The sequence below is a fragment of the Saccostrea echinata genome, unplaced genomic scaffold (assembly GCF_033153115.1).
Source record: "Saccostrea echinata isolate AGI-Se365-2 ecotype Australia unplaced genomic scaffold, CSIRO_AGI_Sech_v1 ptg000030l, whole genome shotgun sequence".
NCBI lineage: Eukaryota > Metazoa > Mollusca > Bivalvia > Ostreida > Ostreidae > Saccostrea > Saccostrea echinata.
This window is the reverse complement of record NW_026889779.1, coordinates 26,135,710-26,162,939: the sequence shown is the minus strand read 5'-3', so window position 1 is coordinate 26,162,939 and position 27,230 is coordinate 26,135,710. Positions and strand designations below refer to the sequence as shown.

The window sequence follows — 27,230 nt, the reverse complement described above, 5'->3', positions numbered from 1 at the left end:
TTCGATCTAATTCGTGTTTAATGAATAAAATAATTTTAAATCGAAACGTTTGACTGCTGATCAGTGCACAGCTCCCCAACCGTCACAGCATTGTTTACATTATTTGAGGTGTCCTTTCGAAGTGTTTTCCTTGGTAATTATCAATGAAATGAAACCTCGTAATTCAAGGAAATATTTTCACTTTTTTATTTTTCTGTAATTGTATATATATATATTGCGAAAACAAAATAGAAAAGTCGTTAAAAGTATTTCAAATCTTTGCCATGATGTATTCATAATTATTCTTCACTTCCGAGTTAGACAAGAATATCTTTCAACTGTCCCTTTATCAAATAAAACCGCTTGAAACAAGTTTAGAGATAATAAAACCTAGATAAGGCTATTCAACCGATTTTCAATCAAGATTTTGTACTAAAATACAGTCTTGATTTCTAATTAAGAAAAACAAATCAATATTCTCCATTTTTCATTCATTGATAATCTCTTCACTGTTACTATGAATCTCGCAGGGGACATAAAACAAACAATCAACCATTGTTATTACGTCATTTTTAAGAAAAAAGTGCTTTTTTGGACATTAAAAAAATTATATAGTGTAATTGTATGTCACCAAGTTGTTTTTTTTTCCATTTTCAACATATGGTACCTGGCATTTAACCCAGTAAAAAAATGTTCAAAGACAATTATTGGACAGAAGTTTACTTTAAAGGGGAAAATACATGCAATTGAGTGTTCAATTAATTAATCTTGGTCAAACTTTTTCTTCCAAAAATTAAATATCTTTGCTTGAATAGGTACCTCTCTGACTAAAGAAGTGATATCTGTTTAGTTAAACAACTTTACGTTTGACCAAGCTACATAATTTTGTGAAAAGTGGGAAAATGCAACGGCTAAAAATAATTTTTGAAAAAAAATCGGAAATACGAGTATATGAAGTTTTGTTACTGTAAAGTTTCCAGAAACATTTTCAAGAGTATTTTTTTTCATTTTACTCAATTAAAGATTTTCTAATTAGATTTCGATTGAAAGAAATATTGAAAAATAGCAATGTTACCCTTCTGTATGGGAGATAAGAAAATTTATTTGGTATACATTTTTAATATCCCCCCCCCCCCCCACGGTTTGATAAAACGTTATCAAAAAGAATTTTCTTCCATTCAAAAACAAAAAAAATCCTTCGTCTATGGTGCTTATCAACTACAGTCCAGTGCAAAAAGATTATATTTCAGTAAATAATCAATCATTAATATTCATCGAATTATCATCAATCCATTTTCCCAGTCTTTTGTATTTCTTGCATAAAAGAAGACTTTCCCGTTGTTCCCAGAGTGAATGCCAAATTATTCTATCATATTCGGCAATTAGCATCGAAACTAAATTTCTTTGGTAAAAATAACACTGATAATTAATTATTTATTCTGCAAAACGTCTTTTCTTTTGTACAAAAGTTATCACATCACAGAATGTACAATATACGTGTATTTGAAAATTATGGTCCATGTGAAAAAGATGATAAAGATGATCAAAAATAAATAATGCCCTAGAAAGTTCTTCTAACGCATAACAGTGGGACAAATTTTCGCTCTTTAGCCTTTTGTCATTTACAAAAGTTTACATTCATCATACTCACTATAATTATAATGCGACTTTAATAAATTTACTTCAGATGTGAACACATTAAAAAAACCGAGATCAATATGAACTATTTCCTGACGCTCTTAAAATATGAGTGCACACATTTACAAAGTACTTAGTGTTCATCATTTGGTCAATGCTTTAATAAAAAAACATAAAACACGCATACAATTTACAACAAAATCTTCCCAATAACTTCGCAAAAACAATAGCATTGCCGCATTTTAAATCTCTCAAACATATGTATTTTATCTATGCAAACATTTAAAAAAAATTCTCATCTCCCAGACATGTCTATGAAATAAGGAATGGGAAATCCTATACTTCTTCATAACTATATGATATCAATTCGTAGTTTGATTTCAAATGGTGCATTCATAAAGCTCTGAGCTCATAAATATCGAATTTAAATCACACTAACCAAAACAAATAATGATCTTCCTACAGTGTTAATTTTTATCTTTTGACATCAATGTATTGACATACATCAAATCCTGTGAAAAACAATTGAACACCCTGGGTGTTTCTGCTCAATATGTCTAGGAACTTCGGCGATGCTGAGAGGAATTATTTGTGGGCAGTATGGACACTTAAATATTCTACCTTCAATTGGCATGTTTTTATCACTAACCACAACATTAGGCGAAGCAAACCTTTGTCTCGGTAAATAGTGTCTCTGTTGTGTAATCCCCTTGGCAGTTTGCATCTGCTGAGTTAATGCTTGCACTCTGGGGCTTGACTGCATTCCTAAAAGCATTCTAGAATTTGGCGCACTACTTGGTCGTACTTGAAACTGGTTATAATTATTCAAATTCGGATCATTTTGAGGAGTGCCTGGTCTGATATTAAATATTTGGAAGGCATCCGGAGAAACATCCTCGGCTTCCAGATTTGGTTTGTGTACAAGCCTTGCAGGAGGTGAAGACATTTGGCGAGACAAATCGAGTACACTTCCTGCATTTCCTCGTGAAACAATAGCAACTGAGTACGGTGGTGGTTGAGTGGTTGGTGGAGATGATAATGTTGGGCGAACATTTGGAACTTTTAACACAGGACGACTGACAATAGGTGCGGAATCCCCTGCCGATGGCACTGGAGAACTAATTCTACTGGAATTAGGACTATGTAATCTTTGTAATCTATCTGTCATACCAAAGGATGTGCCTCGAACAGAAGGATCAGTCTGTGACGATAGCGGTTCTTGAGGAGAGTTTATGGATTTACCAAACTGTGTTTGTTGAAATCTGATAAGAGGAGGTGGTGCTCTCATCAATGGGGGAGGATCATTTACATTCCCAGAACCTGGCATTGAAGATCCAGGAAAGTCAGCATCACTTCTAGGAGTAAACGACCTTGTTGCATCCCTATGCACTGGTCTGGACTTACGCAGAGAAGACTTGCTCAGAAATTGGGGTGGCTGTTGAAGAAGAGGAGAAGCCATTGACTGTGGTGAAGGGAATGATGGGCGAACTTGCGAGATGATGGGGATTGCTGGCCTTAATAATGGATTTTGAGAGATCTGATTTGATAAACTACCACGTTCCTGGGGTACAGACGTAGTTATTCTTGAGACATTTGGACCTTGTAAAGAAACACTGGCGGCACCTGACTGAGACTTTGTTGAAGGTGTTACTTTTCCTTTTGTCAAACACTGTACCCTTGTGAAAAGATTCTCTTCGATTGCCACAGAGAGAGTTACATTTTCAGTGCTTTTTCCATGTACATCTCTTATATGTTGAAACACCACCTGTTCATCTTTATGTCTAAAACGCTTGCATTCAGGACAGGCATTAACAAAAAATTCATTATGTTGTTTTTCAAGATGTGAATAGATGAAATCCAAAGATGGCATGTGTCCATTGCATTTCAAGCACTTATAAATATCTTTTTCCATAACTACTTTATCCGTTGAGGAATGACTGTCTCCTAATGCAACTTGGATAGTTCGAAGATGTTGTTTGGCAGCACTAGATAAAGCTACTGGTGGGCTTTTCTGTTGCATATTTTGATGATGATACTGTTTGATATGACGGTGTATGTCTGGTTCTGTTGCTCCTTCATACTGCCTGCAGTATGGGCACAAGAATAATTTCTCTATGTCTCTATGACTAAGCCTCAAATGTTCCACCATTGTTGCTAGAACTGGTGCATGCACGTTACATTTTTCACACTTGTATGTTGTGCACGTTTTTCCATCATTCTTTTTCTTTGGTGCAAGTGGATATGATGAAGGTGGTACCTTTCTTTGAGGTACACCTACAATTGCACTAGGAACTGCCCTAGGAGGAATGGTGGATGAATACAAATTAGGGTACTGTCTTGGTGAAGTAAGTGCTGATACTATACTCACATTGCTTTGAGAAAGACTCTGATGATCTTGATTATGAACCTGTGAATACGGAACATTACCAAAAGCACTTTGTGACTGAGGTAAAGATGAAGGTGTGTCTGACCAATCTATGTCCGCCTGATCTCTTAAACTTACTACATCCACTATCTTCAAACCCATATCATTGGATTCTTCTTGGCTGGTATCATCACTTTAAAAGATAAAAGTTTTTAAATAGAAATATTTATTCTATTTATTCATACTACCGTAAAAGTGGAATTTTTAGCGAGACGCAAATTTAGCTATTTGTCCTTAAAAATCAGTATTTAATTTCTGCAAGAAGTAATTTTAGCAATTTTATGGCGATTAGAAAGATAATGTTACCTCTAATGTGCAATAAATTGTTAGCGATATTTAAATTTAGCGACCTCAACACCCTCACTAAAAATGCCAAAACTGAATCCTCGCTAAAATTTTTGCTTATAGGGTAATAAATAACAATAAATCAATATCATTTTCCCTTCTTTCATTCAGGATTGTCAAAAACGGTCAAATCGAAGAAAAGAAAAAAAGGGGTGACTTACCGGTATTTCTTTTCTCCTGTCTGCACATTTTCAATTACAGTCTCATCTGCCGTGTTTTTATTTCCATATTCTTTTGCAAGAGCTTCAATACCGTCCTCCACAGGTTCTGTTTCAGTTATTCTAATTAGCGTTTCTTCACTTCCCTTAGCAGTTGATTCAGGTTCCTTGTGCATATCGTCATGTTCCACCGTCGTGCTATCTGCTTCCGCTGAAGTTTTCTCGTGCCACCGTGATTTACTTGATCTTGGGGAGCTTTCTGCACTTGCTTTCTCTCGGGGAAACATATCGGAAAATTTTTCAAAAATGTTTCCTTTATCATTAGTGCTTACAGAATGACTGTGCACAACACCCTTGCTAGAATCATAAAAATCAGGCGAAGATTTGTACATAATAGGTTCATTTGGATGTTCCGTCTTAAAATGATCGGCAATGCCATCCTTATTCCCAAAAAATTGTTTATCACATAATGAACAGGTAAACTGAATATCAGGACGATGGTTATCGTTGATGTGATCAAGAATATCTTGCTGTAAGGAAGAGGAGAAGTCGCAATAGCTACAACAATAACATCCCTTTCCCTGTCTATTTCCAGGGAGCACAACTTTAATTATCACAGCCTCTGGAGACTGTTCTACTTGTGGAATAATTTGCTGGGGAGAAGTTGATGGTGCTGAAGATTGAGATTTAAGAACTTTGTAGTACTGTTTAACATCACACTTTTCCGATGGCTCTATCAGTACTTCCTCATTCGGATGTTCTTTTCCAGAATGTGCATATGCCATACTACTGTTCTTGAATATTTTACTGCATCTCATGCATGTCATTTTGGTGTTCTTCAAATGAACATGAACATGTGTTTCTACATTTTTGCGAATTGATTGAAACCCGCATTGATTATATACACACTCGCACATATCAGAATCACTCTCTTCATCGTGTCGGGGACTCGGCACATGAGGATGTGGAGAATCACCCTTTACCACTTCCTGACTTAGCAACTTTATACCTTCTTGCATAAGATTGGATCTATTTTCTGTGAAATTGATTTTCTTTTTAGGACTCATGCTTTTTCTCGCTTTTCTTTTTGCTGGTCTCCCTGGTTTAAGCTTCTTCCTTGGTTCAAGAATCAAGTTCTGCTTAATTTTCAGTCTAAGTGGTGGAACAACAGAATCAGACTGGTTTGCACGTTCGTCCTCAGGATATCGAACTATTTCTGCAGTCAGTTTTCTATTGAAGTGATATCCAGTTGCCTGTTTACGAGCTGATGGTCTTCGTTTTTTCTTTGCTTCAGGTTGCATCTCAGAAAGCAAAGTTTCTTTCACTTCCTCTATCTTTCCTTCTTCTTTCTGAATTGTCATTTCCTTGTTTTGCTGTTCTGATTCATTTCCTTCTTGTGTTTTCTCATATATTGGATCCTCCGAGTCCATGTCTGACTTTTCTGTAACATTAAGATACTTCATGAAGTCGATAAGAATAACATGACATGGTTTACATAGTTCTTCTAGCATCATGCTTTTTTCCTGTCTGTCTGTGTCAAGAGAGCGTGGTTGTTCTTCTACAGACGCAGCAACAACATCAGCTGGGGACGGAACTTTTTCAAAAATATCAGAAACATCCTTCTGATTAGTGTTCACATGTACTTGTTCAAAATTGTTTCCCAATTTCTGTTGTTTTGTTTTCAACCTTCTTTGTTTTTCCTCTCTCTTAAAGGCTTTCTGGGATTGTTCTAATAAGTATTCTCTCTCCTCTTTACTCTGTCTCATTGCAATAATTTCAAGAGGTGACCGTGACGCTTTCTGTCGAAGCTGGAATACTCTTTGTGTTGGAGAAATGTTTTTCCCAGCTTTCTTCTTTGATGAATGATCTCCATGTTCTGGGCTTCCTTCCTCTGTCACCTTTAGGTGATCATCCTTGAGAGTGGTGAAGTTTCCACTGTGATTAAGACTTAGCTCTGAAGAACTCGAATTTTCATCTTTATCAACATTTATCTCTAGTTTCTCTGTCAGCTGATCGTTTATAGAAATATCTAATTTAGCATCATCGGAGACATCAGTCACTTCTGATTGCATACAAGAATTGACGGAAATTTCTTCATCGGTGGTCTTCTTCTGTATATTTCTAAAATAAAGTCCTGGAATTTCAGAATCGCTCGGTATGTAATCTGGTTTCTGATCTGCATCTTTTGAAAAAGTTGCTGTACTACTTTCCTCTGCCGGAACTTGTCCGACTGAGGCGGAGTTTGCCTCTTCAATTCGGTTTGGAATTGAAAAATTGTCCGTATCTTCTCGTATGACATTTTGCAATGCTGCATTTGCATTAACCACAATATCAATACAAGTTAATGTTTTGCCTATGTTATCTTTATTCTGATGTTCTTGGAGAATTATTTCATCTTCGTTCTCAGTTTTCTCTTCTGATGCTATCTTTTCTTCATGCATCTCGTTATTTTCTGTTGAAAATGCTGTAGACTCTTCGGATTCATCCATCGACATTTCTTCTGCAGAATCTATTCTCTTTTCAGAAAGAAAATTACCTTCTTTACTTTCTTCCTCGTCGGTTTTCCCGATCTCACTACTGCCTGTCTCATCAAAGTTTGTAATCAAAGTCGTCTCGTCTTTTAATTTAGTAGTACTATCCAGAGCAGCATCTGACTTTTCGATATTCTCCTCAATTATTTCATTCATTTCCATATTTTCTTGGCATACATTATCTCCTGTGGATTCCACCTCTATAGCCTTGCCATTAAAGGACTGTTTTTTACTTTCGTCTTCTGCAACAAATATAGTTGAAGAATCGGGTTTTATAGTACTTCTGATATCAATGTCTTTTTCATCAATGATATCTGATCTTTCAGTACAGTCCTGTTGCTTCTCGTATATTCTCGTCGTCGTTTCTTCTAAAGACTGTTTTTCAGTTTCAAGAGTTTTCTTTGAATTTGAACTATACGCTGTTGATTCATTTGGAGACGGAGCATCCTTAAAATTTTCAACATAAGCATCACTTTCAAAGTCTTCCTCTTTCGTGTTTGAATTTATTTCATTTTCTCTAGCACCTGCAATGCCTTCATTTTCTTTTGTTTGTTGGCTGTTCAGACATTCATCATTGATAATTTCAATTGCAACCTTTTCAGTTCCAGTTGTTGCATTTTCGTCAGTACATGCAGCTTCACATTCCACTTTCGTCAGTTGTGGTTCTGGTGGGCCCAGATTTTGCTCAAGCACTTCTCTTGAGCTGTTTTCTTCTGTTATTAGATTTGCATCTAGTGTTGGGGGAGTTGCCCGATTCTGTTCATTCTTACTTTCTTCTTTTTCAGATTCTATGTACTGGGAAACTTTATCTACAAATAATCGTTCACCTTGTCTGTCTATCATTTCTTCATTTTCTTCTGGCTTCAAATTGATTGTGTCAACATTTTCATGTTCGCCTGTTTCCTCAGCTTCTTTAGATAATATTTCATCTGTAGAAGTGCTGAGTCTACTTATCTCGTCTTCATTGGATTGAGCTTGGGAGCAATCTTTATTCGCATCTACATTATTACCAAGCTCCTCTTCCATTTTCTCGGGATGAATTTTCATTTTCTGTATTTTTTCTGCTTTGCCATCTCTTCCAATTTCATTTCCTTCTTTTTCGTATGATGAAGTGATAGTACTACTTTTTTCTTGTAATTTTATCGCCTTTGAAGAAATATTTTCGTGTTTTTTACTTTGTCCCTCCTTGTTTCCAATTTCTGCATTCTCAGTACAGGTTTCTGTATATAATTTCATCTTACAATGAGGCTTTTCTGAAACAGTGTCATAAACTTGTTTCAAAGGAGAATTACCTTTAAGTTTAACGCCACCTGGTCCAATAATTTTCAGAGTGCCAAATGTAAAGACACTTCGACTGCTCGTATACTGTTCAGTGCTCTCTTCCATTGAAATTTCTATGAGAGGAGAGCTATTTTTATCTGCATTTTCTGCTTTTTTCTGAGGATGTTCCTGCTTAATTTTTGATAATTTCGGAATTGTGCTATCGTGAAATATCTGTTTTCTCGACGGTTGCGGCATTTCCTCAGGTTCAAAATTTTTATTTTGATATTTTTCAGATAGTTTCTTCGGTGGTCTCCCTCGCCTTTTAACTTTTGTTACTGATTTTTCAGGTTCTGATGATTTATTTTCTCTACTGTCATTTGATTCATCGATGGTCATCTTTGGCTTTGCTTGTGAAATTAATTTTTCTGATGAAACTACTTGAGAAGAGTCAATTCTTCTGTTATCCGCATTTTCTTGTGGCTTCGGCACATTAAATTTCTCATCATTCGTCTGAGCTTTCTGTCTGTTCTCATCCCTATCTATGGAAGATTCACGACTGACATCATCCAACTCTTCTTTGCGTATTTTTCTTTTTAACGAAACTTCATCAAGGAGTTCAAAATCACTACTCAATGTTCGCTTTCTTTTAAATTTTGAAGCTGCAACAGATGAAAGTGTAACTTTTTTCCTACGAGTCATTAAACTATCTTGACTACGGAGCAATTTCCTTGGTCCCAGTCGTATTCCCTGATACGTCTTTCGAATCTTGGTTTTCTGTCTTGAAGATGAACCACTAATATTTGAATCGATACTTTCTATGTCTGAATCAACTCTTGATACAGACTGCTCTCTGGATTCACTTTCTCCCATACCTTCTTTCTTTATTTCTATGTTTTCTATTGTCTCCAATTTGTTTTTCCGCGGGCGTCCTCGTTTCACAGCAACAACCTTCTCCAAATTTCGAAGTGCTTCAGACTTGTTGCTGGGTTTCCTTAAATTCACTTCTACTTTGTTGGAGGTTAGTTTTAGTTTACTAGCTTTAACCTTTTCTTGAATCATTTTATGAATACTCTTTGGACGGCCACGCTTTTTAATAGGAGCAGGTTGAGGGAGTAGATTCTCCTGAATGGATTTTTCAGCAGTTTTAACATTCTCAGAAGGATGTTTTATTGTGACAATACGTTCAGTTGCTCCAGGTGTAGATGATTCCGAGTCTAGTCTTCTGATGCTGATTATCAAATTATCAGTTTGTAAAGCATCTTCGTCCTCATCATTTTTTTCTAATTTGGATTCTGTTTCTTGAACATTCTCAAGCTTTTTCTTTTTTCTGCCTGGTTTCTTTTTTACAAACTGGCGATTCTCAGAAGTATTTTCATCAACTGAGTCTGTATTTTCCATTTTTAGTGGGTGACTTTGAAGACGTTTTAACTTTTTCTCTGTCTTGGATTTTGTAATACGTTTACTAATACCTTGAGCATACTTAACTCCTTTCTTACTGAATTTCCATTTCACCGGGGCCCCTGATTCGTCTTTGCTGATCTTTTCAAGGTAGTTGACAATTTTCCTGTGGCCTACGGAGGTCTTTGCTTTGCTTCTGGTTATCAGCTTATCTTGAGTGTTTGACAACTCCTGAAAACAGAAAAAGAAGTCAGGCATCTTTATTTTACACTGATATGTCAAGAAAATAATAGTATATGTTTGAAAGAGTAATCTTTTTTCACAAAAATTCCTGTCATAGTGGCAACTCTATTAAACAAAATCGCATGGACATTCTACTCATATGACCGAATATCCGGATGAAGAAAGATTATTTAAAAATTAATTTAGTAATAGGTAATAGATAAATAATTTTAAATTGTTTTTCATAGACACTTTCAATAGATGATATCAAGAGAAAATGAGCATGGATATCGTATACATTGCATATATTCCTCATTATATATTATAACCGTCACGGTAGCTCAGTCGGTAGAGCGCTCGCTCCTTGATCGGAAGGCCGTGTGTTCGAATCATGGTCGCGACTGACCTAAGTCGATAAAAACTAGGTAGCAACTGTTCTTTTGCCAAGCACTCGGCACTGTGAAGGGAAAGTCGCGGTCCTTCGGATTAGACTTTAAAAACCAAGGCCCCGTGTCACGGTAGGCGTTGGCACAATAAAGAACCCTCACTGCTCCATGGCCCTGAGTGCCGTGTAAAGGTCTAAATTTGAAGCTCTTCACCGGTATATAGTGACGTCTCTCTATGAGTGAAAAATTCTCGAATGGGACGTAAAATAATATACGATCAAACAACCATTATATAATATAGTCTTAAACGCTTCCTATTTTATTTCTAGGTAAATGCACGGAACAAATGGCATAATAATTCCGTGAATAAGAAATAATTTCTGTATGTTTTCCAAAAACTGTCAGCGATCTTTAATTGTGTCACATTAATTTCTGTACATAAAGAATCAAATAAACATATTCTTTCAGAATTTTTTTTGAAAAAATTTTCAACTATCATGCCAAAAGCGGTTCACAAATGTAATATATTCAACATACAAGCGAAAGTTAAACTTGCCTCTTTGCAAGTTATCATGACAGCAGTCAAAAGGTATCTTTAAATCATGATCAATTTCATTTTAAATGCTATATGCAGACATTCCACTGATAGCGAAACACCATTGATGCTTCCATTTCCTGTCTATTGTTTTTTTTTAAATGGATCATTTTCAGCTCTAAAAAAATTTGCAAACGTCGCATGGTATTGTCTATAATGATAAGGAAGTTTTATTCCATTTGTGTTTTAACCTAAATTCAACGTAACCAATGTTATCAGCTGATAAAGAATTTTATCCAACTTCCTGATTTTCTAGTTCTTGACAGAAAAAAAGGACTTAAAAGCAATTTCATGTTTTAATAATGACAGACTCTTACAAAAAACTATTCCGTTTCCGTTAGCATCTCGTATTTTCTGAGATTGTATTTGAAACACTTTTTTTTTTAAATTTCACCCGCTTTGAAGTTTTTCTTTAATAAAATTCAATGTCAGAAATACAAAATCGTAATAAATGTATAATTCCTGGGAATTTATAGAGTACTTCAGAAAACCATGACCTACTTTATGGATTTATAAGGCATTTTATTTACATCATTAAACATTTAAAATGTTTCTCTTTTGATGAAAGCTTATCAAGCGATATTAGGTTTCAAAAAAAAAAAAAAAAAGAATAGAGGAACTGTGAGCATTCATGAGCTCACAAAATGATATCCGCCGCTCCTAGAAGAGTATAACAGCAAATTCCATTTTTGCTGTGAGACAGTTCAAGTATCTGTCCGATCAGAACTAAAAGGTGCACAGTGGGACTAAGTAAGAAATGTTCTGTTGAAATCTGATTAATATTTTTTTCAGTGGCATAGGATAAGTGGCAGATAAGAGATGGCTACACCCAATTTGATAAAGAATGGCTGTGTCCAGTTTTGCTAAGGAGACCCCTAATACAAAGTATCTGTCCAATCGGAGGTACAAAATGGTACTGTGTAAGATAGATTTTTTGAGGTTTCATTAAATTTTATTCCGTGGTCTAAGAGGAGTTGCGGATTTAAGATGGGTAACAACACCCCCCCCCCCCCCCCATGTTATAGCAACAATGACAGTATCAGTTTTGCTATGGAAGACCCTATATGTCTGTCCGATCGGAAAATAATACCGAATGCGCATAATGACACTACGTAATAAAGCTCTGTGAGAGTCTCTTTCATTCAGTGGTATAGGAGGAGATGCGGATAAAAGTACCCCTTTACCATTAGATTGGCATTTTTCATATTTAAGTAATCCCTGTCTAGTTTGTTGGGTACGCCAGGGCATCAACGACAGTTGGAACCGTGGGATAATACTATCCCGTGTTTCTAACTGTCTTTGATGTCCTTGGCATATAAATGTAAATATAACGAATCACTGTCTAATTTGTTGGGTTTGTCAGGGACATCAACGACAGTTGGAAATGTGGGATCATTGAAGCCCGTTATGCAAAATTTGTATCCTACTTTTCCAACTGTTGGATGTCCCTGACAAACCCAACAAATGAGACGTTGTTTCCTTATATTTACATTTATATGTGAAATAAAAATATTAATATAGATCAAAAATGTTGTGTAATAAAAATGAAATACACGAAGCATAACATGTTAATTTCCATAGTCCCCGCCTAATAACGTCCTAGTCAAAATGACAGCCTGGGAGATTGACTTGATATTAGAAACATGATCTTTCACTTTAATTTTTTTTTTAAATTCAGTTGTAAATACTTTCAAAGAATTATCAAAGAGAAAACAGTTGGAAATGTAAATATTTTGCTAAGGCTAAAAATACATATATGCCCAATCGAAAAATAACAAAGGAGGTGCACAATAAAACTATGTAAGAGAGTTTCTGTGAAAGTTTGATTAAATTTTATTCAGTGGTATAGGAGGAGTTGCAGATAGGAGATGGGTAGCCAGACGTACGGAAGGACGGACACCTGTAACCCCACCCCCAACTACAGTATATACCCCCCACTTTTCAAGCTGGGGTATAATAACTAAAACAAAACAAAAAATTATATCGACAGAGAATTCTTACATGTTCCAAAACCTTGTATTCTTTTAACAAATATTGAATACACACACAGAGTTTGGCAGATATTTTTCTTTAACCTTTTGTTATGGGTGGGAAGGGGTTATTGTCATTATTCCTTTTATTACATATGTATCCAGATGTGTCTACATGTACACATGTTGTCGTCAAGGAATGAAAGGGCAATTAATTTATTCAACATAACAATTATAATGTATATTGTGTAATTATACTCGTGAAATACTTCTTAATCTGAGAGAGCATGTCATTTGAAAGAGCGGGATAATATTTTGAGAGCAACAGTGGGGAAAAAAAATCACTGTAAAGAGTGTTTCTGAAACAGAATTTTATCTACGAATTCAATGAATTTAAAAAATAAATTATTTTCATGCTGACAATATTTCACTGGGAAACAGATAGATCATGTGATAAGAAAAAGGCAGCTCACAGAAATACTATTAAACAAATTTCATTTTAGCGATTAACACTTATTCTTAATTTACAGTGTCTGAACTACATGTGATGAAATTCAACTTTAAGTTCATTAACTCTAAGTTCATTCAAGTAAGGTTGGTGATTAATTGATGAATTTGCTTATTTAAATTTAAAGTTCTTAATAGAAAATCCAAATGAAATGATGTAGTAATGCCCAGATGAAAAATTATACAAATGTTACAAGTATACAAGTGATACAAGTATCATTGTGTTGTACAATAGAATTTAATAAAATATCTTAAAATTTGTTTAAGTACATGTTTGGCCTGCATAAAAAGATACCAAATTAAAACTACTGATTCACCTATTACTACAAAAATCTTTGTATCAAAATATGTTTAATGTCCTATATATTCTTTCACAAGACAAGAACATATTGGGCATATTGTTTATGGTTTATATGCATATTTAAACTTACCAAATGTTCAGTTTCTTTCAGAACAGCTAAATTGGGCACTTAAGTGATGATTATTCCTCAGTACAATGATGTGGAGCAATAGCATTAGAGTAAGGATTAAAAACAGTTTTAATGGGAACAAAAACGTTTGTATAAAGATGTTGAAGGAATATGCAGGCAAGTATAAGCACTTGTGATACAGTATTGTATGGACTTTATTGTGTCTAGTGAGTTCTATAATTCAAAGATGGCAGTGTGCTGGTGAAATGAACAAATACTGGAACACTGCCAAAATGATATTCAGATCCAGGGACCCTCATTTTCCTATTCATTTTCCTATCAATACATAATAATACATGTGTAAAATGTATTTGCTTTATAGAAAAAAGAATATGAAAATTCATAACAATTAAGTTAAACATTATACAATACATGTATGTTTTTGTGGTCATATGACAGAATCAGTATAGCAAAGTTTCATGATTTTTTTATTTTCCAGTATTTTTCATTTCAGCCAATCTCATAGAAAGAATTAAATCCCTACATTCAATACAGCAAATCAACTGCATGTAATCACAAATTTCTACAGTGCAAAAATGTGAAAGTAACTTTTGATAGATCAAGCATAATATGTTATTCACTTTTCATTGTGTATGTGTGTGTGTGTACAGTGTTTTTGAGTACAATGTATCGGAATATTTGTCACAAGGTGGCATGACTGACTAAACATTTTCTACTGTTGAGCATTACAGGCCATATTACAAGTATCCTGCTCCTACTTCAGTACACTGCCCTAAAAGTCAGGCCTTTGTCTTGCTGTCAGTACAATTCACTGTTTTAAAATATTCAGTTTTCAATCAACAATTTAGCCATTAATCATCCATTCAATTATAAATAAATTGGGTAATTCATCCTTCTTCAAGTACTGATAAATGTATACTATTGTTTATAATAAAAGAATATATAAAAAACAATTTAGAAATAAGTGCATTACTGATAGGCCGTACTATTTTTTGTGAGAAGCAAAATGACTGAAACTATTTCTCTCTGTCAAACACTATAACTTTGAAGTTTAATCCATTTATTTACTTGATTATATTTATTTCATCAAATGGTATATAACAAAGAACATTCAAAATGAACTTGAGTATTATTAAGCACTAATTTGAGAGCCCTTTTGAACAAGTACATAGAATGGACCAATTCATACAACATATATTTGTAATTATATGCATAAATTATTGCTATATTTTATTGTTGCATAAAATTAGAGGAGATGAACCTGTATATATATTTACATAAGTAGCTACAACAAATTAATTTTACTAAATGTGTCAGCATTAAGTCTCTAATAATTCCTTTTACAATTTTCTACATGTATTTTAAATTAACTCTTTTGGAATTTAGCAGTTTTTCTGTGCATGTTATACTTTTATATCCAATTCTTCTACACAGAAAGAAAGTTTTAAATTTGATAAATATTACATTTGCATTCTCCTCTATTTGTACAGTTTTTTTTTTAGAAACTATACTGAGTAAAAGGAATATATACACATTGTCATTCACTTTATAAAAACTTCATTATTTGAAGCAAATTCTATGACCTGTAATTTATTTTATTTTATATAAACATTCACAGATTATACAAAATTTGAGTAAGGATTTCATTTAGTTCATAGGTTTAAGATGTGTTTTAGCTTACTTAAGCTATCTCATTTAATCTACCTTACTTTCCTTTTGTGGATAATTATATCTATTGATGAAAAAAGTATATGGATTTCTTTTAAAATTACACTATACAATTTTAAATGCAAATGCAACTAGTACTACTACAGTTGTAATTATTTCAGCTATAACAGAGATTATAATAATTTTCTATACAACAAAATTAAAGCTGTTTAATGTTTATTAACTAAAAATATCATTACATTTTCAACAATTTAGTTCTATAACTTATTCATTGGGGAAAAAATTATATTTTTGAAAGTGATATTTTACTGTGAAAAACAAAAATCAAAAGTGCAGCAGAACTCTTGATCTTCCTTCCTTTCATGAAAGTGTTATTTGAAAAAATACACCCTTGGCTATAACACAATAGCAAAGGGGTGTAAATTTCCCTCATATTTCACTAGCTTGAGAAACTGACTAGTGCATAACATGATATCAATAGTCAATTTACAAGTAAACAATCAAACTGAAACATTTTTAAATAATTCTTAAAAAAAAAAAAACAGTGATTTAAAGTATATTTATGTCACTTGTCAGCTTTTAAGAAAAGTTCGGTCAGAATCTCTAACTTCATAACTATTCATTATGATTCCATATTTATAACATATTTGAATTTATCAATGCAAATTATACAATATTCAATTTAAAAACTGCTCACAAAGTCATAAAGAAACACAATTCATGGGGACTATTTCTTGTGGTGGAAGGATATGTAGAAGAAAATTCTTCAAATCTACATATTTGCTACATTTATTATCTTGGAACTTTAGCCCCACATATTTTTATGCAGAGAATATTTTCCGTTATTATATGTTAGGAATATTAAATATAGATTTCAATGTATATTTTTAGAACAAATTTTACACATTCACTCAACAGACTTTGCCAAGAAATGAAGATATATAGATAAAATTTACACAGTTTTTTGCCTGAAAATCACATATTTTGACCAATATTGCAAAATTTACATCACTGACCCCAACGTTTTCTTTCATTATTTTAAACAATACAATATTTCAAACCAATTAGCACTAAAGTGATAGAAAGTTTGATACAAGAATAAAATTATTGCTTATTTAAGATTTTTAATACCCTAAATATGATACTTTTTAGTGCAAAAAGGTCACACAATAATTTATGTGCATTAATTTGCATGATCTGTTCAATGTTACATATTATTCAAACTATTTTATGTAAAATAAGATTATATTTTTTGCCACGATTACATCTGATAATATGATAAAGATTAAAGTGATTAACCTAAGAGTTACAATTTAAGAGCAAAAAGGTCAAGTTAATTGTTCTGTTGCTCAGTAAGATGCACACTGACCCCCCATTTTCTTTGCGATTTTGAATCAATTCGAGCTATACGAGTACTTATCTAAAATATACTTTTTTTTTTAAAAAATTCATAATATAACTAATTTCAGGAGTATGTGACATATCTTAAGTATTAGTGACTTAAAATACTTTAGTAAAGTAGTTCTTAAACTGTGTTTGGTGAACCAGCTATGAAAAAATGAAAAGTAACACTACTCACTTCTGAATTTAAAAAAAAAATTAAATGTTTTTCAAATATTTTTTTTTCTGCTGAATACTTCTGGTCCTATGCACCATTGTTGAGTGATAATTAACTAATTTGCCCCATAAACTTTCGGTCTGGGACCTCAGACTACTGTATTTTTAAACCCCTGTAGCAAGAGTACATCCTAACACAGACTTAAACTGCATGACCAAGTTTCTCCAAATACGCTCTATTTCCACTATGGAAGAATTATACTTCTTAGTGCGCTCTTTTGTGAAAAAATCGGAAAATGTACAAATCTCGCGGGATTTCAGGGACAAACGTAACGTAAACATGTAAACAATATGTTGAATGTCGATGAACAAATCCTAAGAAAATGCAAATGAAATATTTTATTGTTGTGGACTTTATATACATCAAGAGTAGGAATGACAACGATATCTATTGTTGATCGTATGTATCTATTTATCGTATGATACATCTAAATACAATACACATGCCTCGGAAATGTCGTATTTTTTTATTAATGGATGATAAATTTAGGGTTCTCGCTCTCTTACATATGTCTTTAAATTCTTCTATTCTTTAACTGGAATGACAAATACATTTAACATTAAAAATTGGATTGAGATTGGCATGTTTTGTATTATCCACAACGCCATGCTGTCCCAGTCAGACGACCAAACGTGCCTCTAATTTTGAAGAGTTCACTAATGGAAATAGAACGTATTGTTGTTATTTTGTTAATATTTCAATCACAGAATTGTTTAGCTCTCTCACAACCTATCATAAATGATGTCACAACCTACAAATCTGTGCTACAAAAAGGCAAAAGGAAAATTAGGGAACATGTGTAATAAACAGAAATTCAACATTTTATAGTTGCCTGGATATGGAATTAATTTCATTCGTGAGACAAGATTTTCTTTTTCACTATTGCTTTGCATTCATGAAAATATTTTTCAAAAATAAATCCTGTTCCACTTGTGAAATAAATTCCACATCCAACGACAAAACATTGATAATCCTCTATTTATTACATTTTCAAATATACTGCAATTTAACTGGGGAATAAAATTAATATTTTCCAAAGTTTACTCAAGACATATCATATATTCACACTGTGAAAATAGCACAAATGTTTTATTTTAAGTGAAAAAAAGGAAATGGATGTGTATATGTCAAATTTTAAGTATTATATAATGGCAAAAAATTTGATTCTCCAATATTTTCAAGTTAAAATTAGCATTTGTTTTCATTTTGGTTGACAAGCTTGAGAAGTAGAGTAAGTTGTTATATCAAAACTGATACTTAAACTTGAACATGTTGAAACAAATTGTTTCATTGTACAGGCTTATTTTTTTTCAGCATCACTCTATTCACTTGGTAATTTTGTTTACAACCTAATGAAGGGAAAAGGAAAACCAAAGATATTAAATAATAAACAGAAAAATCAATGTTTTTCAGTTGCAAGATGTTCAATTTAATTCACCCATAATACATGCTTTTTTACCTTATATTTTCACTTATCCGATGCTTTGCACTCATGAAAATATCCATAAAAAATCCTGTCTCACTTATGAAATTATAATTCCATTTCAATTATATAAGATTGAATATCCTCTTTTAATATTACATTTAAAGATAATTATTTCAAAACTGGACTTTCTATGAATAATGAGTTATAAAGATATACACTATAGAAACTGCAATAGCTATCATAATTTTAATCATATTTTTATGTATGTTGCACAAAAAGTAAATTATCATATTTAATACATTTGCATTTTAACGCATGCGTTTTTTAGTGCCACTTAATTATATTATTAATTTCTAATGAAAAATAAAATATAATTGCAAACAACACAAAACCAATTCACCTGGAGTCACCACTACACTTTATTGTACTATCGGTATGACTGTCAAGTGAACACGTGAACTTGTGTTCGTGTCTTTTCACGCATTTTCCTACAATACATATGTTAATTTACGATCCCTTCTCATTTGTATGATAAATTAAGACAGACATAATTTTTTTTTTCCATTGAGTTAAACTATCCAAAATTCAAACGATGTAGAAACCTACCCACATTGTTGCCCAAGCGCAATGCCAACTTGATTCTACTACAACTTTACAAACTGTGTGGATGATATATGAAATTCTTATCGGTAAGTATTGACCATTTAATAAACAAAATAACATTTCAGACTGTACTTAGCAAACTTTAAGTTTGATAGTTTCATTAGTTGTCTGATTTTGTTTTTATTTTTATCTAAAGAAAATACGAGTTATTGCGCCTGGTACGTCGAACCCGACGCAAAGCCGAAGCATCACAACACACCCGCAAAAATAACAAAAAATGGGGAAAAGTCTGCATATAGGGTAAATCATAAACAAACCTTATCTTCCATGGCTTCCTTTTGTATTATTGAGTCGTTCAATATAATTTACTGCAAACATTCCATGTAGGATATGAGAGTTTTTTTTCAAAGCATGACACTCGCTCACACTTTGCTAGGAATCAATGTAATGGCGGTCGCCTTCTGTCAAGCGAAGCGAGTCGGTGCGCGTGACGTCACTCTAATCTTTTGTACCTTACATTGCTTTCTAGATCAGAAATGGAACAAAGAATGTGGTCTTTTTAAAACCAAGAGACAAAACGAGACAAACAAATTAAGGGGAAAAAATATAAATGCTAAATACAATAGACAGGGACTCGCTTTAACACAACATTGTTTGTAACCTTCCAGAATCAGTCTTACCTGAGGTTGAACACAGATCCCCTAATATATGTATATGCATGCAATCACAAAACACCATCTATCAGCTGGGTTCCCTCGTGCAAGTCTAGCGCGTACATTTAACTCTGTGCGAGCATTTTGGTCGCATGTCCTGATATAAATAAATTCTTGTGTTCGACATTCATGAGTGATAAAGTGTATTTGGCCTAACGTTCAACTCGACGCTCAACCATAATCTAACCTGTCGCTTCTAGTTTTGCCATATCAAAAAATAATCATACCTAAACCACATCTATCTCTTTTATCAAGTTTACCAAGGATGAAATGATGATTATAAAAGGTTTCGTTTGGTCGGATATTTAAATTATAAGTATCGGACTACATGTATATGTATATACAGAATTACTGTACTGTAGAAAACAATTCGATAGTTGTTACCAATGGCTTTGTTGTCCGTATGTGAAGTAATCTGGAAGCGTACCAAGTGACAACAAAGTAGTGCTCACATTGTAATAAACATGTGTATGTTATCTATCGTTATACTGGCGTTTTACTGAGACCATAACAATTGTACAAATTATACTTTATATGCAGAAACATTCATTATATGATATTGACATCTAAGTCTTAAAATTGAAATAAAGGTAGATGTATATGAATAATCATTCAAAGATCAATTACAGCTTTACGATTTTATTTTTCTTTCATTTATATCATTTCAATTATCGTTCAAACTTATTTCATTTTTGCAACAACTTTCTATGCATCGTTAAAATATGAACATCAATTTTTTTAAATTTATTTTTTTTTATTAATAATAATTAACAAAATCTTTTAAAACATATGAAATACATTTACAAAATGAACATTTAAAGTTTTTTTTAATAAATCTGTTTTATAATTTTGCAAAACTTAAAGTTAAATATACTAAAAAAATTAATATAACTATAGACATGTCCATTCTAGCAATTGAAAAAAAAAACTTGTTTGTACTTGTCATCGTTCAAATCATGTCGCCAAAGTATCCATTACATGTATAGGAAAAAGTAATACGTGTGCATATAAAAACCACTATAAGAAAAACACCGTTCCCATGTTCACCTTTTAATATTTCCTTTCTAAGGGATATGCCAAAAGGCGTATAGATTACAAATTCTTTCGTGATAATAGACATTAAAAGTATTATTTTTCATTATGGCAGAACGTACATGTATGAGATAGTGAGTCGTAATTGAAAACTGGTTCATATTCCTGGAATGTTTTTTTTTTTTTTTTTTTTTTTTTTGGCAGGACACAAAACAGATATGAAAGAGAAATATACATTAAACGTAAAGCTATTACGATCAGAATTATATATTTAAAGACATATTTATATGGCATATCAAATTTTATATATCAAAATAGGCTTTTTTATTTGAAAAAGTAAGTTCTGCGCACACACATACCCTCACACCCACTCACAAAGCTAATATACCCCTCCCAAAATTACTTTAAAAAATTAGTCAACTATTGTCTCTGGATTAACCCATCAGACATAACTACGTGTGTCCTGTTAAAAATATAACCTTCCAAACACACACAGAGGATTATATTAATTTACGCCGTATACCTTTCATATCACAAAATCATAGCTGAGTGACGTCAACATGTAGACAGATTAATCTTCTTTTTTTATATTTCATCGCAACACTTTAAAAGATAAGAAAATGCTAGAATTCAGTTGTTTAATTTGAATAATGTTCGTGTTATTTTGTTTTCATTTTGGTTGACAAGCTTGAGAGTTAGAATATGTTTTTTACACACGACATCAGAACTGATACTTATACTTAAAAAAAACCTAAATGATCAAAAATGACAGAAGAGTTTGCAGATAAATCAAGCTTGGTATCACTAAAAAAGGTAACAAATAATGGAAAGATAAATAAACGGGGGTATATAAGACCCATTTCTGCATCCTGAAACATTCCTTGGAATTTTTGTTAAAAATAAAGATGGACGCCAGATATACCACCTGCAAAAACCAAAACGCATATAATTATGGAATATAAAACAATCGCCGAACTTTTAAAGGGTTTGATTTTGTGGTCGTCAAGGCAAGAAAACTTTAAAAAGAGTTCAACAGAACTTAATTCTGTCTGGGCTTTAAACAAGATATATTACCTAGTATTTAATTTTTACACAAGACAAATCAGATCCTGTCCTAGTTAAGAAATGGAGATAAGAACACGTCTAATAGGAGGAATAATAACATAATAAAACGGCGCTCTAGTGAAATGAGAGATACTTCAAGGCTATATTGAAGCAAATTTATCAGATATATGCTAGTGTGTCTATTCCGGTCGTATTGACATACAAAACGCAAAAATATTTATGTACATTTTGATTAAACATTGTACAATTACAAATTAACTATTATTACTCAGAGTATATGTCTTTATAATTTTCATATATATTACTTGTATAAAATAAATTTTTGTAAATTATCTCAATTTATTTGTTATAACAATCATATTGTATTCATTGTTTGTATAACAAGGAGAGGATCTATTAAGTTGAAAGAACTTGTATCGAATTCTTTTGTATGTATTATACAATAAAATATGTTCAAACCAAATCAATTATCATCTAATGTAGTCTTGTACGTGTAACATATACATGTGTACATGTGTAGAACAGAATGTTATGATTTGACAAATACTAAATGCATTTTTAAAAACAAACTTCTAGACTCTTAATTGCATTTTCTTACATCAATACCAAGAACAACTTTTGATCATAGCCTCACATTCCCCTTGTCAGTTTAGATTAATGATTTCTTTGGTTGTTAGTATGGGACTTAATGTTGCAGCTGTTGCAGGAAAAAATATATAACCCGCGTATAGCTACAACGTTAATTCCCATACTAACAAACAAACACATTTTATTGTTTATATTTATGTCTGTGTAAATACATGTAATTATATTTTAAAAGTAAGATTAAGTACGCTGAATATTGTATTATTGATATGTACGTCATTGTATGTTTCATTGATGGAAGAGCCACTGCTCAAGAAATCTATACAGGTGGCTTGCTTAGCGGCATTAAAGTCTCTATAAACGAACATATGGTTTTCATAATAATATTTAGTGGATGTAAATATTACAGGATAGACCCGATAGATTTGATTAAATATTGAATTTTGAATGCTAAGTACATATCTTTTAATTATCTCTACAAAACAACAAAGTTACAAAAGTTCAGCAAAAAAGAAATAGTTGAAGGTCATGTTTTTGGTAATTATTTTTCAAGTTCTCCACATAGCGTGAATCATGTTGAATATTTCCATTGTAGATAGGCTATGCTTCATACTCATATAGGAAATTATTAATGTAGTGAATGATTTGTATTGTTCTTCTTCTTTTACCATGATAGCAACAAAGAACGGATGACTATAAATACATGTGTGCTTTAGTATCTGCAAGATAAATCTCTGCAGAGTGTCATCTTGCACTGTAGATAAAAAATGAATTCAACGGAAGAACAATATACCATAAATAGTACCAGTACGAAAATTCATATATGAAGGAAGGAGGACAAAAATGAGTGTATTATAGTCCATCCTTAACAGATAGACCTTAAAGTGTCTTCATTTTACATTTGCTCTATCTATGTTCTTTTATTTTTCTTCTTTCTCTGTCATATGTATCTTTTTATAGCTGTGTTATCATAATTAAATCAAATAACTTCCTGAGTGTTTTGTCTCTTATGTAGCATAGAAACGGGGAGAAAAAGTACTTTGTAAAGTATTTTTGTTTCACTAATGTTTTCTGAAAGTTTAAGAACACCTCGAAATTGTAAAATTGTAATCCATGAAGTAAGCTCTTTTCATAACGGGTTATTATTCATGTGGGTATTCTTGAATTGTTTTGCAATTTATGTACACTCACAATACAAAGCTTTCTAACCTTTAGATAACAATCCCGTTTGTATTTTTCTCACCTTCTAAAGATTTTTTAAACATGAAAAGTATTTTGCGTAGAAACCTTTTTGAAACTTGAGAAATAGCTAAGAAAATGCATATGAATGCTGCAATTAAAATGTAAAACTCCTTTGTGAGAGTATTTTTGTGCACAAAATAGTTTTATCAACAATGCTTTCCTTTAACACTAAAATAATATTCTATCTAATATTTTTTCTAAATTTATAAATAACAATAGTTAATTTGACGGGAATGTTAATTAATCATATTCCATGGTACGGAGATCTTTTAATGATTTGTTTTAGTCTTAACTAATAATTAAGGTTTAAGTAACGCGTATAATTATCATATTTTAACAGCAAAGCAAAATTCTCAAAAATAAAGCTCATATTGTTTTAAATGAACACAAGTTCTTCAAAAATGCCAAGGGGAGTCTTAGCGTTCAACACTTTAAGTCATTGTAATTTCCACCACAACACGACAAATTCATTAAGGTTAAAAAAAAAAAACAAACATAAAAACTTTCATTTTTCCAAACAAAGTTTTGTAGGTATAAAAACATGATATGAAATCTGTATCCAATAACATCACTCTTAGTCTGATTCAATGACCTTGTCAGCAAATGCAATCTAGCATTAAGTCGAATGCTGAGTGACGTTTTTCGTATTAATTGTTAGGCCATTATTTAAACACTGAATTTTCTAGATTTTTCCGTTTCTCGATCATGAGAATGAGCACAGACAGGTGTGACCGGTCGACAGGGGACGCTTACTCCTCCATGGCACTTGATCCCACCTCTGATGCTTTTAGAGGTCTGTGTTTGCTCTGCTCCCGATTTGTATTGCTTCAATGGACTTTTTTGAGTTTGATTACTGTTCGTTATCTGATTAGTGTTTTTTATCACCATATTTCATTAGAAAAAACTTTTTCAAATCCATTTTATTTCATGTTTAAATTTAAGTTCTGAACCCTTATTTTCATACAAATCGCTCTTTCGTGGGTCTCCTGGTATTTTTTTAAATGTTGATGTAGTTTCACATTCTTCTGAAATTACAAAAAAAAATCTGGGAAAAGGCATATAGAAAACCCGTGAAGAAGCAATAATCTTGAAGTGTTTGCCTATACCCTTACCATTATTAGGTGCATTATTTTTGACGGTATTGTAAATGACACTGGTGTTAGACAAGGTACAGTTGTGACTCTCGAATTCTTCAAGATATGATCTTTGTGTAGAGATATCTTCATCTGGGTTCCTCTTCATCAATCTAGAATTGAAACGTTTGTACTTTTCATTCGCATGTATCGTTTGTTTTGAAATCTTTTTTTATCATTTGAAGGAATTATATTTGTTTTCTCTTAATAAGAAAATTCATCAACATATCCCAGTATTCTTTTGCAATTTTCAGTTCTCAGTTAATTTTCTTTACACGACTCTACGTTCCATTTATAGCAATGTATTCCTCTGTAATTTATGACATATTTTTACTTTAGCTTAGAAACTGAGAACAGAACAGTTGACAGTATTATATTTATTTGATATTCAGTACATTCTCATACTTCTGTAAAAATGATTTATTCATACATGTAACTCTGTTTATATTTTGTTAATATTTTTGTGACTTTATATACTGATGGTATATTAAAGAGTAAATAATCTTTTTCTTAGTTCAGTTGAGTTTTACAATCGTATCAGACAGACAAAAGTAGTCAATATCTGGTCCAAAAGGAAGTACTTTTGTAAGCAATAGAATATTTCACCCCAGACTGATTCCAATGTTGCCATATTGGAGTCCAGGAAGCCTAAGCACTGCTCGCTAAAGAGGTCTAATTCCATGGTAGTTTTCTGCTCTTAGATTGATCTGCCCTTTGATATAAAATGGAATAACATGAAATCTACAGTAAATGGCAAAATTTGAAATAGATTAATATAATCTGAGCATTACATTAGACTATAAGATTGAGTAAATGAGAGTATTATTTTTCCAGTACAGTCAAGTAAACAACAGTTATTTTCGTTCACTAATACTTCTTTGTTTTTGAACATTTCTTCCTGTAGAAATATGGCAATTACCCTGGAGATGTTGAAAATAAAAAGGGAAACTTATAAACACCTTAATTATACAATTTTCTCAAAGCCCAACAACAACAAAAATCATTCTTTTTTTAGTCCCAATTCCACATTCGCAGGTAAACGTCCTTTTTCAAAGTTTGAAAAATTTGGGTGCAATTTTTTTTTTCAAAAAATATTTCCAGTTTGTGTTTCCATAACAAAGACAAACCATTTGGATAAACACTAGAAGTCTGGGTAGTCAATTATAGATTTAGATATGCAGTTTGAAACACCCGTAGAACATTTTCAAAAATCCCCTTTTTGTTTCCATGGCAAAAGTGAAAAAGTCAAGCCAATTCGAATATTTTGGCCTGAAGCATGGAATGGCCCTTTAGAAATAAGGGGGATTTTTACTCAATAACTGAGAAGATTGAACTTAATTTTTTTCAGATTTTTTACTATTCCATAACAATTTGAAAATTTTTAATGTTACACGCATAAGTACATTGGTTACTAGAGACTTTGCTATTGCAAAAAATAACATATATCACCCCAATCCTTCATCCGTTTCCATAGAAACATTGGCCATTGTGAATGTTGCAGGTACAATTACATTTGGTTATAATAATTATTACCTTGAAGTTTCACGAATGTTGTCCAATCCAATTAGGTGGGACAATAACAATATGTCCCCTCCTGAATTCGTTAGGGGCGTCATAATTATCATTAATGTGAATTTTTATTAGGATTATTCAAGCCATCTGCAAAGATTAATTCCAGACAAAATTTGGTCCAAGAAAAAAAAACAACATAGAAACGAGACAGTAAGAAGATGTCACCAACATTGTTTCGGGTGAACAATAACCTTCTAAACTTTTACAATGTATAGACAAAGAGAATTCCTCTTTGATTATACTTGTTAGTATGGATTTTTGTTCACGTAAAATCAGTTGTTTAAACAAGTTTAAATACCTGTTGTTTCATGACTTGTCATCATTTTGGTTTTGAAACATGTTTACTTGTGTTTTTGACAATGACGATCGATTAACATACATGTATATTCTCATTTGCCTTTATTAATGTTGACCCGGTAAATTTTCCTTCCCTTCCTGCTACATATTTTCCCTGTATATGTTTTACCCTAAAGCATTAAAACATCGCTTAACATGTTCCTTGTTTGTACAGCTATGATAAAGCAATGTGCGCAGAATATACACACACATACAAGACTAAACACAACTTTACTATCAGTTGCCATGGTTGTAGTATTGATCACGTGCCTCTTATCGATGTGTATCTTATCGACGTTCTCTTCGCTCGACCAGTTCTTAAACCTTTCAGTCAGGCTGTCTACACACATAAATCATTTTCATTTCTGAACTTAAAATAAATGATCTTA

At 32.5% G+C, this 27,230-nt stretch overlaps 1 protein-coding gene across 1 annotated transcript; it reads right to left on the bottom strand.

Moving 5' to 3' along the window:
• Nucleotides 1-1,399: 1,399 nt before the first annotated feature.
• Nucleotides 1,400-19,642, bottom strand: LOC133196982 (microtubule-associated protein futsch-like). Its single transcript, XM_061332824.1, has 3 exons — nucleotides 19,481-19,642; nucleotides 4,549-9,968; nucleotides 1,400-4,175 (listed from the first exon to the last, which is right to left on the bottom strand). The coding sequence occupies exons 1-3, from the start codon at nucleotides 19,490-19,492 to the stop codon at nucleotides 2,123-2,125; spliced, it is 7,485 nt and encodes a 2,494-aa protein (XP_061188808.1). The 5' UTR covers nucleotides 19,493-19,642; the 3' UTR covers nucleotides 1,400-2,122.
• Between the last annotated feature and the right edge of the window lie 7,588 nt (nucleotides 19,643-27,230).